The 16813-nt window shown below is 44.2% G+C and overlaps 1 protein-coding gene across 1 annotated transcript in view; it reads right to left on the bottom strand.

Annotated features, from left to right (window-relative positions):
• Window positions 1–8603, bottom strand: part of EXOC4 (exocyst complex component 4) — a 504959-nt gene extending 496356 nt beyond the window's left edge. The window contains exon 1 of the mRNA XM_054988676.1: window positions 8518–8603. Coding sequence (XP_054844651.1) covers window positions 8518–8603 — 86 coding nt within the window. The remainder of the gene's footprint in view (window positions 1–8517) is intronic.
• Between the last annotated feature and the right edge of the window lie 8210 nt (window positions 8604–16813).

The following is a 16813-nucleotide window of genomic DNA, read 5'->3' on the forward strand; positions in this document are numbered from 1 at the left end:
TGGGCTTCCTCTGTGGTGGCCCCTGCCCTGTGGAACTGCCTGCCTGAGGAGGTCAGGAGAGCCACCAGTCTCCTGGCTTCCGCAAACGATCCAAAACCAAATGATTCAAAAAGGTTTCTTACTCATATAGGAGGGTTGTATTGTAAGGGGGGGATCTCAGATGATCCGCTAATGAGTTAGGAACCATAGACCTCACCACTATGTTGTATTGGATTCCTACTAATGCCTTTGTGAACTTGTATCTATTTACCCTACGATATTGTTTATGGAAACAATATTATGACTGCACTAATCTCACACTGTGTTATCCGCCTTGAGTCTCAGTGAGAAAGGCAAACTATAGATGACATAAATAAGTAAATAAAAACAGAAGAGCAGATTTGCTGCAGTTTCTTGCAAATGTTTAACATTTGTACTGTAACTCCATTTTCAACAATTGTGCAAAAGCTCGCAAACCACCTTGGATAGCAACAGCAGCAGCAAGACAGTGTACAAGTCTTCTGGCGGTGACAAGTGCCGTCAAGTCACTGCCCACTTCAGCCAACCCCATACGGCGTTTAAAGCAAGAGACGAACAGAGGTGGTTTGCCATTGCTGACACCTGTGTAGCATCCATGGACTTCCTTGGTGAGCTGCCATCTGAGCACTAAGCAGGGCCAACCCTGTTTAGCTTTCAGGATCTGGCGAGATTGGGCTAATCTACACAAATAAAAATAATTTAACTCATTTCCTTTTTTGAAAGTTGGATTTGGATAAAGAACAGGAGAATAACAAGTCCTTTGTAATATTCAAAGGGCATCTCAGGAACAGAGACCTGGACTAAAATTTTCAGAACAGTCAAGTAGCAAGCAACCCAAGTTTGTTCCTGATTCAATAAGTGTATCATCAAGGGAAAAATTTTAAAAGCACTCACGCACAAAAACTGCACATACCAATCCTATGCACTTTTACTCAGAAGAGGATCCTACTGTGTTCAGTGGGGCTTACTTTTAGGTAAGTGCCCACAGAACTACAGTCTTAATTGGCTAGAAAAAACTCATTGCAGTAAATAAAAAGGGAGATATATTTGCCAATTTTAAAAAATCTGACAAGCTCTCTCAGAGATAGCATTTGCTAAATGCCAAGTTGCTTGTTTCAGAACACAAAGGCTGCTTTAGCAAAGTATGGACTAAACAAAAGGTTAGGAAGAGGTGGGGTGGGGGGGAGAAATCAATAGGAATGCACGTACATGCCCCACGGTAAGACAATAATCTTCCAAGTGGGCTTCATTGATAAGTAAGAATCCTCAACATGCATAGTCCATTTTAAAGGCACAAACTCAAAAATATGTTGCCTTTACGACAGAGATGAACTTAGAGAAGTGGCATAAATGGAAAGGATGGCCTCGTGATCCGTACATTTGGAGTTTCTGTCTTCTGCCTCAAACAAGAGCCCTTCTCCCAGAACCACCTACTTAATCCTGACCTCGGAGAGCCTCAAAGCGAGCCATGCTGATGACACAAGCAGAACAGGCTGCGCCAGATGATCCAAGCGCATGAGAAAAGGGGTGCGTCTCAAGAGAAGGCGGTGGCAATCTCGCCCGCAGTCCTGCTTGTCCTCGGGGGCTCTGCACGGAGCCCTGTGATTCTGGCTTCCTGCACATCCAAACACTTGTCAGCCAGTTTGAGCCCGTGGACGTCGGGGGAGATGAGCCGCCCTCACCTTCAAAAAGGAGAGGAGGAATTTTCTCCCCCGGAGAGGGTACTGCGACTCGGGACAAGAGTATCGGCTTAGACAGGGCTTTTATTTGGCTTTTAGGTTGGATTTTGGGGAGGTTAGGGAAGAAAGCTTACTTTGGGGTTATATATAAGCACCCTGGCAAAAGCCCAAAGTATCAAACCCACCTGGGCAGTTTCTGAGAACCAGAGACTCTGAGTCTCTCTCCACAAGACATCTGACACATGAAAAACACATGTTGGGAGATGCAACGGTAGCTGGGAAGGGTAGTTTAAAAAGACAGAGCTGGCAGCAGGGCAAAAGCTTTGCTATACCCTGGAGCTGTGTGAGGGGCTGTGAAATGCCAGGAGGAAAACTTCAGCCCATTAGAACCTCTCTAGGTCCAAATCCAGCTCTGGAAGGCAGCTCCAGCCCATTTCCATTCCTTGCTGCCCTCTGGTTGCCATCCCACACAGTTTTAGACTGGAGAGGTGAAATTGACAGAGTCTTCAGGGAGGCAAAGATGAAATTAACAAACCCTCTGAGGAGCAATCTCCGCCGGCTCTATCTTATAAAACTACGCTTCCCAGGTAACATTGAGTCTCCCTACACCTGACGAACATGCGATGAGGCGTCTCGTGTAGAGAGACTCTGTGAGGTGATAGGGTAAACCTGCACCTTTGTCTGGAGAAGGGAATCAAATCTCCCCTTAGAGTTTGTGTATGTCAACTGAGGCTGTTTCAATGTGTGAACTCCCGTTAGGAAAACTTATAGCTTCAGCAGAGTGAAGTTAAGAGCCAGCTATACATTCCACACTGAAGTATTCCTCACAAAAACCTTTACCTTGTTATGCTCTTTATTTTCTGTAAAAAATCTTTGCTGTTCATCACCATCTGTCTCATCCGTCCAGTCAAAATAGCCGTGAAAAGGAGTTTAAACTTACCTCACAATTAAGCACATTACTTATTCTAGTAGGGTCCCAAATGAGAACACTTTAGGGAGCACAAAGTTTATGCACTACCAACCAGTTAATCGAAGTTTGCCAAGAACAGCACAGGCAGCCGAGGTTTATGACACGCCTGGTTATAGTAAAGAGATCGGATCACCTGCACGCCCGACCTCTGCTTCCCAGCCCACTAAACCATATCAGGGCAGGTAGAGCAGCAAGCTGTATGGGTCTCGCAATGCACACTAGCTCCCCACTTGGCCTGCAGGACATTTTCAGAGATGCCTGCCCACCATGTTCCCACTCATTGAATTGAATCTCACTGCGTTCCATCAGGGCAGCGCCTGAAACAGCTGCCCGACTCAGCTGGGGAAAAGAACCAGTCATGCTTCCTAACAAGCCAGAAATTGTTCTCCTCAAGCAAAGTGCTACGTAGGGCATAAACACAAAGGTACTTGGCACAGTCGAAGGATGCAGGAACCCCTCTGCAAATTGTAGCTAAATGTGTATCGAAATGCCAAAATCAGTAGCAGGTCCCCAGCACATCCAGGGCTTCAATGTGGCCCTTGCCCCCCCCCCCAAGTTCTTTCATCATAAAATGCCATCATCACAAATGAGTATTTTTTCTGAGAATATGGAAGCTATAGGCAGGGAAGTGGTGTCTATTGTACAGCACATTCCAGTTTTTTTAATTCACAGTCCTGCTAAAAGAGCGTCCACTTTAATTTCCTTTGTGCCATTTACTTTCGGCAGTCAGCTTGGACAATAAAATTAATAGGTCAGCTTTCATTTCCAGTCAATTTCACATTCAAAACATCATACTGTAGCGCAGCACCGCAAGGCCTCGATCGCAGCAAGCACGGCAGGAGCAAACTTCCAGTGCCCGCACAAGAACTACTTTGATCGATTTCTTTTGTACCCTAAATGTCAGAACTCATGAGATCAGTTTTCATTAATGGGTGTGCTGCGTAATGTTTTAACTTACATTTTCAACCTACATTACAGTTATGAACTATCTTAGATTAGGTCTCAAAAGACACATCCAAACTATGTCAGGGTGAGGTGGGGGCTGCTTCTGTAGGCACCCAGGTCACAACTCGTCAGACCTGGGCGGAGCAGTGGGCTGATAATGTATACACAAGGGATAAGCTTTGCCCATTTAATTCAGTCCTCCACAACAGCAACTCGCACACTGTCACAATCCAAGGTATAAGCCACTATGGGCTTCAGCGTCAAGTCTGAATGAGAGAAACTCGGGCTAAAGTCGTGGCACACCTGTGACAAGCCAGGCAGCTTTGGGAAAGTCCCCTTCTCTTAACTTCAGCCACCTCACAGGGTTGTAATGAAAATAAAAAGCAAGACAATTATATACTTAGAGGTGCAAAATCCTGAGGGCGGGGGGGGAGGGAATGAAAAATTTGGGGAGAAACTTTTTTCCTGTTTTTTCATGAGGACTTTTCTCATTTTTTAATGGAAAAAATGGAAAAATTTGGGGAGCATTGAAAAAAATCAATGAAATATTTTTTTTCCAGAATGAGTAAAATGCTTCTTAAGTCAAGGGTTTTCATACTCAAAACGAATAGAGCAAAAAGGTTGGACGACTTTTCCAGCTTTTCTAACAAAAAAAATCTGACATTTTGGGAAGGAATGAAAACAAATCTCTATAAACTATTTTCCCTTTTGGAGTATCCAACAAAGCATTTCACTCATTTGAGTTGTACAGCATGAAAAACTCTGAGCCTGAGGACTTTCTCAGTTTTTCTAGTGCGTATACTGAGAAAGTTTGTGGAACACTGAGAAAACAAAGCGCTCATACTAAAAACTTATTATACGCAATGTTTCCAAGATTTTTTTTGTTTAAACGTAAATAATTTTGGCAATAATTAATGTGTTATTACATGTCTAGTGATAACACTATCTTCAATGTTACAAAGTTTAGCTGAATATTCAAACATGCTGGCAGTCCTACCTACTATGAGAGAGTCTCTGACCAGATAATACACTTTCTTTTGTTTACCACAGAATTTGTTTTCCACTTTCATTTTTTATTTCTCTTACCTTTTAAAGATGGATGTACTATTGTAGAATAGGGTGTGGAAGTCTGCAACTCTTTCCAAAGTATCAGATATGTTTGCAATTTTCCTTATAGAAAATGAAGACATGTTTATGTTGACAGTGCAATCCCAAGAAGAGTTACTCCAGTCTAAGTCCATTGATTTCAATGGAATTAGACTGCAGTAACTCTGTTTAGGACTGCACTGTAAATTCATAAATATGCCAAAAATCACAATTTTATTTTCCCAAGTTATTATAAATGATGCATTTTATTCTGTTGAATCAGTAAAAGAAGTTTAGGTTTGATAGGAAAATAAGTATTGCATATATTTCAATTTTCCTCCACATTGCCGTTTTTTCCCCATGCCATCAAAATTTCTGGAAATTTTACATCCCTATACATACCCATCATCCACACACACACACAGAAGCACGGAATACATAAATGTGTCTGCAAGAACTACCTTGAGAGAGAACTTTATACACAGCCACATGGGACAGCAAAACATGATTTACAAATAAAAACCTCAATGGAGTCCAAGATGACCACAGTGCCACATACTTGCAGTTGTTAAGTGGCTCGATTTTTTTTTAAGTATTTACATTATTTATACCCTGTCTTTCTCAATGAGACTCAAAGTTTACTCCACAGTGTAAATCAGTACAGTGAACATAATATGGCATCTGCTAAGCAAACTAGTAAGATTAGGATCACAGAAATCTGAAAAATAACACAATTATTAGACAGGATACACTAACAAGGCCAAAACGTGAAACTACATAGGGAGTGGTGAGAACGAGATCATACTTCCGGCACTGCAGATAAAATATATCATAACATATATAATATACTATAGCACACTATATAGTATATATATAGTATAGTATATACTGTGCCCAGTAGGGTAGCCTACAGGTAGGTTGGCTGAGAGTAAATGACCAGCCGAAGCTTCACAGGGACTACAACATGGGTCTCCTAAATCCTAGTCTAAGAGTCTAACCACTTTCACCTGCTGAAGGGCCACTCGTAGGAGTATGGCTGAGGTTATAAAACTTGGAATGCTTTGCTTGTTTAATTAAATCCTTTACTTTTTACTGGATTTTTAAGAAAAAAAATTGTTTCCTGACAACTCAGCTGCAGGAGAGGGGAGGCTACACATTTCACTCAATAAATTTAAGATTCCCACGAGTTAAATAGATCTGTACTTCAGAAGTGCAAGTAATCGTTCCACCAATCCATCTACAAAGGCAGCCAGGAGAATCTACAGAAACTCAAGTTAACTCAAAAAACGATTTTAACAAAGAGGGTAATCAACAGTGCCACATTACCCACCAAAACTTTTTAAAGCAGTGCTAACACAACAACCAAGCAATGTCCTAAATCATTAGGTGGCGACAACAAATTAAAACGTTGCCAGATGATAACAGTGAGAAAAAGTTCTTCTCATTCAGCCATCTGACAGCAATGCTGACTCCGTGAACCTGGGTAGATCATGAGAGGAAGGGCAGGAAGGGTTACATCAATGCTTAGTTCTTGTGGCCCCTTCTTACATGCCCAGGGTAAGGCCGATTGCTATCTTGGGGTCAGGTAGAAATTTCCCCCAGGCCAGTTTGGTTAGGGATCCTGACAATGTTTTGCCATCTTCTGGGCATGGAGTAAGGGTCACTGGGGGTGTGAGTGGGCGGAGGAATTTGTGAATTTTCTGCACTGTGTAGGGAGTTGGACTAGATAACCCTAGAGGTCCCTTCCAACCCTACGGCACTGAAATTTTGGAACTCCCTCCCGAGGGAGTCTCCCATGTTGTTTTCCACCAGCAGGTGAAGACTTCTTTGCTTTGGTTGCCATTCCCTCACTAACTCTTATTTGCCCTACTCCCTGTTTGAGTGTTTTAATGTGTTTATGTTTTGTTTGTTTTAAATGAAATGCTTTTTAGTGCTTGAAATGTTCACCACCTTGACACCTTGAGACGCTGAATGAGTGGAAAGGAAGAATATAAATGTTTTAAATAAATAATAAATAAATAAATCATTATCTTAGATGCTTTGCTATATACACCTTAACAGGTCCTTAGCATCTTCCATGTGCATGGAACATAAAAAACGCGGGGCGGGGCGGGGGGGGGGGGGTGTTGCACCACAGTATCCCCAACCCCAGACATAAGAACACCGACTTGTAGCCTACCAGGTCCTCATTAGATTGAACCATATGGGAGCCAGTATGCTGTAATGGTCAGAGTGTCAGACTAGGATCTGGGTTCAAAAACCCCTTTAACCATGAATATCAATGGGTGACCTTAGACCAGTTACACTCTCACTGCTTCACCTACTTCACAGGGTCACCATGGGGAAAAAGTTGTGGGAGGAAGAGCTCAATAAGAACAGCAGCAGATAGCTGCTGGATCAGACTGGTGGTCCGTCTTTACTGGACTCCTGCATCCCAGCACCAGCGTTTAGAAATTTACTGCCTCTTCGCATGGTGGTTCTCTTTAGTCACTACAATTATGAGCAGGGCTTTTTTTCAGCTGGAACGCAGTGGAACGGAGTTCCGGAACCTCTTGAAAATGGTCACATGGCTGGTGGCCCCTCCCCCTGATCTCCAGACAGAGGGGAGTTTAGATTGCCCTCTGCACCATGACGCCCTAAACTCCCGTTCTGTCTGGAGACCAGGAGGCGGGGCCACCAGCCATGTGGCCATTTTCTCCGAGGGCAACCCACTGAGTTCCACCACCTCTTTTCCCAGAAAAAAAGCCCTGGTTATGAGCCATTGATTTACATAGACTCCTTACAGGAATATAAAGATTTGAATCCAATAGCACCTTAGGGACCATAAGCTTTTTCAGGTGTGAGCTTTCAAACATCGAAACTCCCTTCTTCAGACACAGGGAGGATCACTGAGCCTTTATATCCCAGTCAAGAGGTGGGAGGGTGGAGCATAAATGTTCATTTCTCCTCTAATCAACTGCATTGTACTTTTACATCCTGATTCTTCTCTTTGTTTCACCCCTCCCACCTCCTAACTGCAATATAAAGGCACAGGGATCTCCCTATATCAGAAGAAAGGAACTTTGACTCTCAGGGATCACCATGCCTTCCTTTATCTGAAGAAAGGTGATGTGACTACTGAAAGCTTATACCTTGGAAATCTTGTTGGTCTCAAAGATGTCACTGGACCCAAATCATGCTGTTCCACTGCAGACCAACACAGCTACCTTCCTGAAACCATCCTTACAGAAAATGCAGAATAAAAAATGGACCAGACAAGCAGATATAAGAAAAAAGATTACAGAAGATATATGAGGGATGCCTTAGGAGTCCATGTATTGAGCTTATAAATATTGCCAATAAGTAATATCTCCAGTATAGCTATAAAGAAACATAAGATGAGGGGCAAATTAACACAGAGGGGTACCCCTAGCCCCCAAAATCACATGGAAATAGAAAAGGATATGCAAAGTTTGGGGTTAGGGCTCTGCCTGAGCATCCCCCACTAGGGTTGCCAGCTCCTGGCTGGGAAATTCTTGGAGGGGGGTGGAGTTTGGGGAGGCGTGGGGTATAATGCCATAGAGTCCACCTTCCAGAACAGCCACTTTTCTCCCGGGGAACCGATTTCTGTGGTCTGGAGATCAGTTGGAAGTCCAGATCTCCAGCCACCACCTGGAGGTTGGCAAGCTCCCCCTATTCGGGCCGAACGGTTGTCGCCTGGACCACCAGCAGTCCCCAGGGTGACTCCAAACGCCACCCCTTCAGGGTAGGCCAGGAAGGGTGGGGAGGGGCTCCCCTGTGGGCCTCCTCCGCGCCGGGGGATGGGAGGCGGCCCGCTACCTGATGACGGAGATGAGGAGGCCGGAGGGGTCCTTGCTCTTGCTCATCGCGCTCCTGTACCGGCCCGTCGCCTCAGACGCCGCCATCTTGGGCTCGCCGCAGAGCTTCAGACGCCACTGGCTCGCGCCGACCAATCAGCAGGCCAGGCTGGCCCCAGCCGCCCTATCGCGGCCGGAAGGAGGCGGGACCAGAGCGGCCGAACCGGCTTTTTTCGCGCGGTGCAAGCTGGGGCTTGTGGTTTCTGGAGGCTGGGCAGGTAGAAGCTGTCAAGGCGGCTGAGGAGACGCGGAGGGAGGCGCCGGGGCGGCTCTCGGGGCGCTGAAGGGAGGGCGGAGGCCGAGGCTGGGAAGGAAATGTGGGTTGCCAACTCCAGCGTGGGAATTTCCTGGAGATTTGGGGTGGAGCTTGGAGAGACGAGGAACCTCAGAAATCTATGCTGTCACTCTTGTCTGTCTGTCTCTGTCCATCCATCTCTGTCTGTCTGTCTACTCACCTTTATCCCAGGTGTGCATGTCGTATTTATATGTCTGTCTCTGTCTGTCCATCCATATTTGTTTATCTACTCACCTTTATTGCAGGTATGTATGTATTACGTATGTACGTACATACCTATGTATCTATCTATCTACCTTTATCCTAGGTACATACGTACGTATCTATCTATCTCATGTTTATCCCACGTACCTATCTGTCTCTGTCCGTCCATCTCTGTCTGACTGTCGGTCTGCCTGCCTATCTACTCATCTTTATTCCAGACGTGATGGTATGTATGTATGTACATATGTACGTGCATACATATCTATGTACTCACTTTTATCCCATGTATCTATCTGTCTGGCTGTCTCTGTCCGTCCATCTCTGTCTGTCTGCCCTGTGGCCCTGTCTGTCCATTCATGTCTGTCTGTCTTACTAACCTTTAGCCCAGGTATGTATGTATGTATATATTAACTCACCTTTATCCTATCTATCTATCTATCTATCTATCTATCTTATTCATAGTCTGCCTTTCTCACTGAGACTCAAGGCGGATTACATGGTGTGAGATTAATACAGTCAATGTTAAAGGCATTTCAATAAACATAGGGTATATAAATGCAAATTTGCAAAGGTCTGATTTTTAAAACAACAGAAATTCAATACAGAGTTGAAGAAATGCTGAAACTGAGCATAAGCCATTCTATGACTGACATATTAAACAACATAGGAACTACCTAGTAGAACCATACTTATAGCCACAGGTCATTTCATAGAAAAAGAGCTGGAGGAACTCATTAGCATATGACACACCCCTTGTCATTGCCAGAAGTGTGTTATTAGCATAACCGATTTGCATATGCCACAACCCCTGACATCACCTATTATGGCTGTTTTGCACCCAATCCTGGCCATTCAGGGCCAAAATTGGGCCCAAAATGGCAAAAAGGGGCTGAAAATGGCCGAAAAGGTGTCCAAAATTGTCAGGATCAGGCTGCTGATAAGCAGGAGAGTGATCCACCACCCATCAGAGGCCCGATCCGGGCCGTTTCGGCCCCAATCCAGGCTGAAACAGGCCCAAAATGGCCGAGTGTCAGGTGGGCGGGGCCACCTGACATGTGACCTCTTTGGGGAACTGCCAGAACTATGATCCTGTGCATTCCCCCTCGAAAAGAGCCTGGCTTATAGCAATAGTAGCAGAGTATATGGTCTGTCATACTTAGAGCAGCCGTGGTGGTCTATAGTCACTCCCTATCCCTTTACTGATGCATCTCTTTGAGTCTCCTTCCTTATATTGCTGCCCTCCTATCTGAGTGAAAAAGCTCTCTCGGATCATTCAGTTTTGGCTCTTTTGCAGAAAGCCAGGAGAGTGGAAACTTTTCTGACTTTTTCAGGTAGACTGTTCCATAAGGTAGGGGCCACCACGCTGAATGCCATGTGCAAGGTGGCATCTGTCTCCCATTGAAAACAACTATTTTTAATTTAATTTCATTTATTGGATTTATACTCCGCCCTCCCCACATCAGCAGGCTCAGGGCGGATTTTATACAGAGGAACTCTGTAATATGGAGACCAGTGTTAATTCTGGGAGATCTGCAACCCAAGTTAGTGCACGGGCAATTTTTAAAAAATTGTGCGGTATGGATAAAGAGTCAGACTCTGAACGAGGAGTTCTGGGTTCAAATCCCCACACTGCTCTGAAGCCCAATGACTGACCATGAGCCGTTAAGCATAAGCATAGTCTACCTCACAGGTTTGTTGGGCAGATTAAAGCCCTGTTCACAAGTTATAGTGGACACACGTGTGCTGAGTAATTCTCATGTTACATTCAGTGCACGCACAGCTGATACAAACCTCATATTTATCCTGGTACTGGCCCCCGGTTCCATTAAACATGCACTTTCTCTTTCATATGTTAGCGTTGCCAACTCACTCTTGAAAAATGCTTGGAGGTTTGGGGGTGAAGCCTGGAGCGGGCGGGGCTTGGGGAGGGGCCTTATCAGGGAATCATGCCACATAGTGCGTCCTCCAAAGCAGTCACTTTCCCCGTAGGAGCTTACCTCTCAGCTGGAGATCAGTTGTAATTCTAGGAAATCTAGCCCCCACCTAGAGGTTGGCAACCTTCTCTTACATACAGATGTTCACACAAACATGCAGGAATTACAATGAATTCACTGTAATGTGTGAACAGGGCTAAAGTGGTAGAGGGAAGAACTAGATATGCCACATGAACTACTTGGAGAAACGGTAGGATAAAAATGTCATAGGCAGCTGATATTGGTGCTGTCACCAACTACAACTGTTCTAAATGGTCCCTGTACTTCTCAGTTTTGCATAGAAATGTTACGGAGTATGGTTTTATTAAAAGTATTTTATTACCTCTTCGTTGATATATTTACCCATGTTATTTATTGTACTTACTAGGAAAGGGTATTTTCAGTTGTGAATGCATATTTATTGCACCTAAGCACTTTAATTTCATTGCACTATTATATGAAAATACTGGTATCTGATTAGTCGTATTGTTGATTGACTTTTTGGCTTGCACTACGGGAGGGTTTTATACCCTTTCATAGAGACTGGGCTACAGATTCTGCCAAGACATCTTCCCACAGCAGTTTATGCATTTCCAGGATTTTGAGATATTTATGTGTCATAGAGGAGATTAGCAGAAGCTCGTGTGTTGCAAAACCCATCAGGGATACATTTTATGGTACCGTACGGGCAGTCTCTGCTAGCCTGTTTGGTATGTGTACTATCAAGCAAGACAGTGGCATATTGTACCTCCTTCTCAGAGATGGAGTTATAAATCTAAGCTGTGGGATGGGCCAACAGACTCAGCTGGATGGAAACATAAACAACATTTCTTTTCAGAAAAATCTGGCTCCTTCCTAGACCATTAACTGCAATGTGAAAAGAAATCTTCCTTTGCAATGCTTTCCCAGCAAAACAGGTGGGCCATGCAGCAACCAGGCGAGCAAATAGATCAGATAGACAGGTAGCAGACCATGAATCCAAGAAGATAAACAGAAAATAATCAATAGCCGTGCAAGGGTGAACAACACAACTGTCAGTGCGATTTTATCCCCTTCTCACTGAGTGAGGAGAAGAGGGACTGGAAAGGATGTAATAAAACCTATATTGACTTTTATTTTCCAAGGGAAAAAGCAATAAGTGTGTAGCCTTAGGTTATGAACATCTCCTTGATCGTTCAATCGCATCCTTGTCAATTGGCTGCAGACATTACAAGCCGAGTGCACTCCGAAGCCTTTGGAAAAATGTTGTTCCTAATGCAATTTTCGGAAGGAAAAAAAGAACCGGAAAGATTTCTCTGAAGCAAGTTCAGTTCTTGCTTCATTGGAACCACAGCTAAGCTACAGATCCTTGTTTCCTATACCACAGATTAGCCTAGAAACATAAAATGTAATGAAATAAAAAGATGTGTGTAGTATCTCTGATCATGGGCAGAATGTTTTTGCCTCTGCTCTCCTACCCAAAATCTGAGATTAAAAATTTAAGATCAGAGAGCGTAATTTCCAGCCATGTTTTACACATCCACTATCTGTTACAGCCTCCATACACCCTCCTCCCTTCTTGCCCTGTTCACAAGTTATAGTGAATGCATGTACAGTCTGTGCACTGTGTACACATGATTTTTTAAAATAGGTGTATTCATCCCCATGTTACAATCAATGTCTGTCTAGCTGAATGTCTGATTTAAACCCCACATTTATCCAGGTACTGGATTCGGTACTGCTGCTAGAGAAGCAAGTAAATGCAGCTGCAAAAAGGCCTTTGCCTAACTTGGACTAGACTGGAAGATGGCCCCATACCTTTGACATAGTCAATCTGGCCACCTGGATTCATGCTATTGAGACTAGACTACTGTAATGCACTGTACATGGGTCTGCCCTTGAAGGCAACTTGGAAACTCCAGAACACTGCTACTTGATTATTAGCAGGAGCTAGGCAGGGCATGCATTCAGGCAAAATCAATTGTTGCCAATGCGCACACACTCTCTGTGGTGGCCCCCACCTTGTGAAATGGCCTGCCTAAAGAGGTCAGGGAGGTTCCTAACTCTCCCAGCTTCTGTAAACTTCACAAAACTGAATTATTCAGATGGGCTTTTCACTCAGATAATAGGGCTGTGCTATAAGAAATGGCTCCGAGAGATCCTTTGAACAGGAGTGGTATTGGGTACTTTCTGGGGATGGTGTTCCTACTGAGTAGTTTCCTCATCATTTAACATGTCAAATCACTTATGTTTTGTTTCAGCCATGTCGAATCTCTTCTTTGGAATTCGGCTTGTTTTCGGATTTCTGCAACCCGTAATGTATTGTATCGTTTATTGAACGTCCAATTTACACTGTGCAACCCACCTTGAGTCACAGCGAGAAAGGCGGACTATAAATAACATAAATAAAAATAAATAAAAGTGAACATGCATTCGCTCTTTCTTACAAACAGGTTGTATATAAACGTGGGTTGTTTGTGTGATTACTGGAACATATGAACAGGGGCTTCTGGCTCAGACACAGAGAAGCAGAGTTGGGGTGTCACATGGTTGGTGATGTCACTGCTGCACAAATCCTCTGGTGAGTGTGCAGTCACCATTTTAATGTAGCAGTTTAAGAGGACAGACATGACAATGGCTGTGTCTCTGGATATGGGATTGATATGGGGTGATATGATATGATATGGGATTGATATGGGGTGATATGATATGATATGGAATTGATATGGGGTGATATGATAACCATTTTCAAGTATTTGAAGGGCTGTCATGTGGAGGATGGCACGGAGTTGTTTTCTGCTGCCCCAGAAGGTTGGACCAGAATCAACAGGTTGAAATTAAATCAAAAGAGTTTTTGGCTAAACATTAGGAAGAACTTCCTGACAGAGCGGTCCCTCAGTGGAACAGGCTTCCTCGGGAGGTGGTGGGGTCTCCTTCTTTGGAGGTTTTTAAGCAGAGGCTAGATGGCCATCTGACAGCAATGCTGATTCTGTGAACCTAGGCAAACTATGAGAGGGAGGGCAGGAAGGGTTACATCAGTTCTTTGTTCGCATGGTCCCTTTTTACATGCCCAGCGTAAAGCTGATTGCCATTTTGAGGTCAGGAAGCAATTTTCCCCAGGCCAGTTTGGCTAGGGATCCTAATGGTGTTTTGCCATCTTCTGGGCATGGAGCAGGGGTCACTGGGGCAGTCGGGGGGTGTAGTTGTGAATTTCCTGCACTGTGCAGGGGGTTGGACTAGATGACCCTGGAGGTCCCTTCCAACCCTATGATTCTATGAACTTATCCAAGGCATCCAATTGGTCAGTGACATGGTTCATCATGCCCTGATAATTTCTGATTGCGCTGCCATTTTAAAATGTTCTTCCATGAGTCCCCTTCTGTGATTATTTTTAAACCTCTTGGGTCTGCAAAGAGAAAAACAATATCAGGAAATGTTTAATTAAAAGGCCATTCATACAACCAGAGTGTGCAGGAGGGATGCACGAGTTCATCCGTTTGAGGGCTCCTCCCCCTTGCAGCTGTGAAATGTTGTCGTTGTTATTTTCAGTTCCATCCATGTGCATCAGTAAAATAGCACAGTGGATAGCACAGCTCTAGAAAATGGAATGAGGGAAATGTGGGGTTGCAAAGATGAAATTAATAAAAGCATCAGTGATTCCAAGATTTGAGGGAGGCTGAGCATAAATACTCTAAAATACTTTTCGTTTTGTGCTTGGTGAGGTTCGGTTCCATTGGAGCCCAGCAGTGAAACTGTGCAGTGGGCAGATCTCTTTAAAAAACAAGAAAGGTCTCTAAGAAGTTGCTTGAAATTGACCAGATTGTCAGGGAAACTAGCCTAGCTGGGTGATGTTGCCTGGGATCTTTATCTTTGTCAATAAAAGAGTTTCCTATGTAATAAAACATGAGAATGATGGTACACTGATGTATCAAGATGGGTCGCCGTGTCGGTCTGTCTGTAACAGTAGAAAAGAGCAAGTAGCACCTATAAGCAGGGCTCATTTCGAGGGGGAACGCGCAGGAACGCAGTTCCGGCAGTTCCCCAAAGAGGTCACATGTCAAGTGGCCCCACCCACCTGACCCTCGGCCATTTGGGGTCCGTTTCGTCCTGGATTGGGGACGAAACGGCCCGGATCAGGCCTCTAACAGGTGGTGGATCACTCTCCTGTTCAGCAGCTGCCCAATTCTGACCATTTTGGGCCCCTTTTCAACCATTTTCAGCCCCCTTTTGCCATTTTGGGCCCAATTTCGGCCCTGAATGGCCAGGATTGGGTCCAAAACAGCCAGGACTGGTGATGTCAAGGTCATATGCAAATCAGTTATGCCAATGACACATTTCCAGCGATGTCAAGGGGCGTGGCATATGCTAAAGAGTTATGCTAATGAGTTCCTCCAGCTCTCTTTCTATGAAATGACCCCTGCCTATAAGGCTAAGAAAATTTGTGGTAGAGGATGCACTTTCATGAGCCCCAGCTCACTTCTTCAGATACCAATTGATTGTTGCCAATAAACATGCATTCTCTGTGGTGGCCCCCACAGATTGGTATCTGAAGAAGCGAGCTGTGGCTCATGAAAGCATGCACCCTACGCAAGTATTGTTAGTCTTATAGATGCTACTGGACTCTTGCTCTTTTCTGCTGGTACACTGATGTGATTATTTCCCTGTCTGATGACTGCTCAAGTTTACCTGGGGAATCCCAGAGAGATTTGTGCTGCTTTTCTGCTCTCCTGGAATTAAATTGATGGTCAGAGGCCAGGTTAAGCTGTCTGAAATTGACCAGATTCTTCCCCCCCTTCCCATTTGATGAAAGAGGGAGGACATGGGCCAATGTTCGTTTTGCTTCTCCAACATTTGCCAGTTATGCATAACTGCCCTGGACTTCTAGTTTATACTACTTTAGTCTCAGATGGAAAGGGGAAGAGCAAATTCCCAGCAATATTCAGGGGGCAGCCTGGGAACATAAATAGATAACTGGCCCAGTCCAGCCCAGAGGGGAGAGACAGGCCAGGCTGCAGGAAAATTGTGCTCCTTTGTTGAAATCCACACACCAAATCCGAATGGAGAGCAGAATAATCCAGCCAGCAATTGGGTATGCCAAGAATTCCGAGAGTGGGTCAATCAATCTCTGACCCTAATACCATCTGCTGAAAAAAAAATCAGTTTACAAGGTCAAGACAAGCGACCCAAGGACCTTGTTTGCTGATCCAAAACATATGGGCTCAATAAGCTTAGCAATAATTAAAGTTACAATAGCGTGTCATTGACTCGGCTACTTAGCACCCTTGAGCTGACACGGGTCTCGGTTCTTTCAAAGCAAGGGCGTTTGTATCTTGACAAATTTAAATGTCAGAGCAACCAAGAATGCCAAATGGTATTGCTGTTTAATTTAGAGCTATCGGAAGACAGAGAATAAGACGGTTGTTTTAAAAATTGGATTGGCTGTTTTTTGTTTTGTTTTTTAAGATCAAGAACATTCCAGTTAATGCACATTTCCTCATGCTGTGATAGAATAGTCAGTGCAAATGTTTCCAGCTTCAGAACATAAAAGAAAGTCTTTGTCAAGGACTCAGAGATGGCTGCATCCTCATTCCTGGAGCTCCTAAAAAGACAGAGATCACAAGTACACTAGGAGTTCCCTGCTTCTAAGACTAGTAACACAGTTCACATGGAGAAGGGATTTCAGATATGCCCCAAATCATTTTCCTGTCTTGAAAAAGCCGAGGGAGCTGCCGTTTGCTCCACAGGGAAACTTACTTTATGTGGAGTGTACCCAGCTTCCTGTTTGTTCTCTTGTATTAATTCTTACA

The sequence above is a fragment of the Eublepharis macularius genome, chromosome 9 (genome assembly GCF_028583425.1).
Source record: "Eublepharis macularius isolate TG4126 chromosome 9, MPM_Emac_v1.0, whole genome shotgun sequence".
Taxonomy (NCBI): domain Eukaryota; kingdom Metazoa; phylum Chordata; class Lepidosauria; order Squamata; family Eublepharidae; genus Eublepharis; species Eublepharis macularius.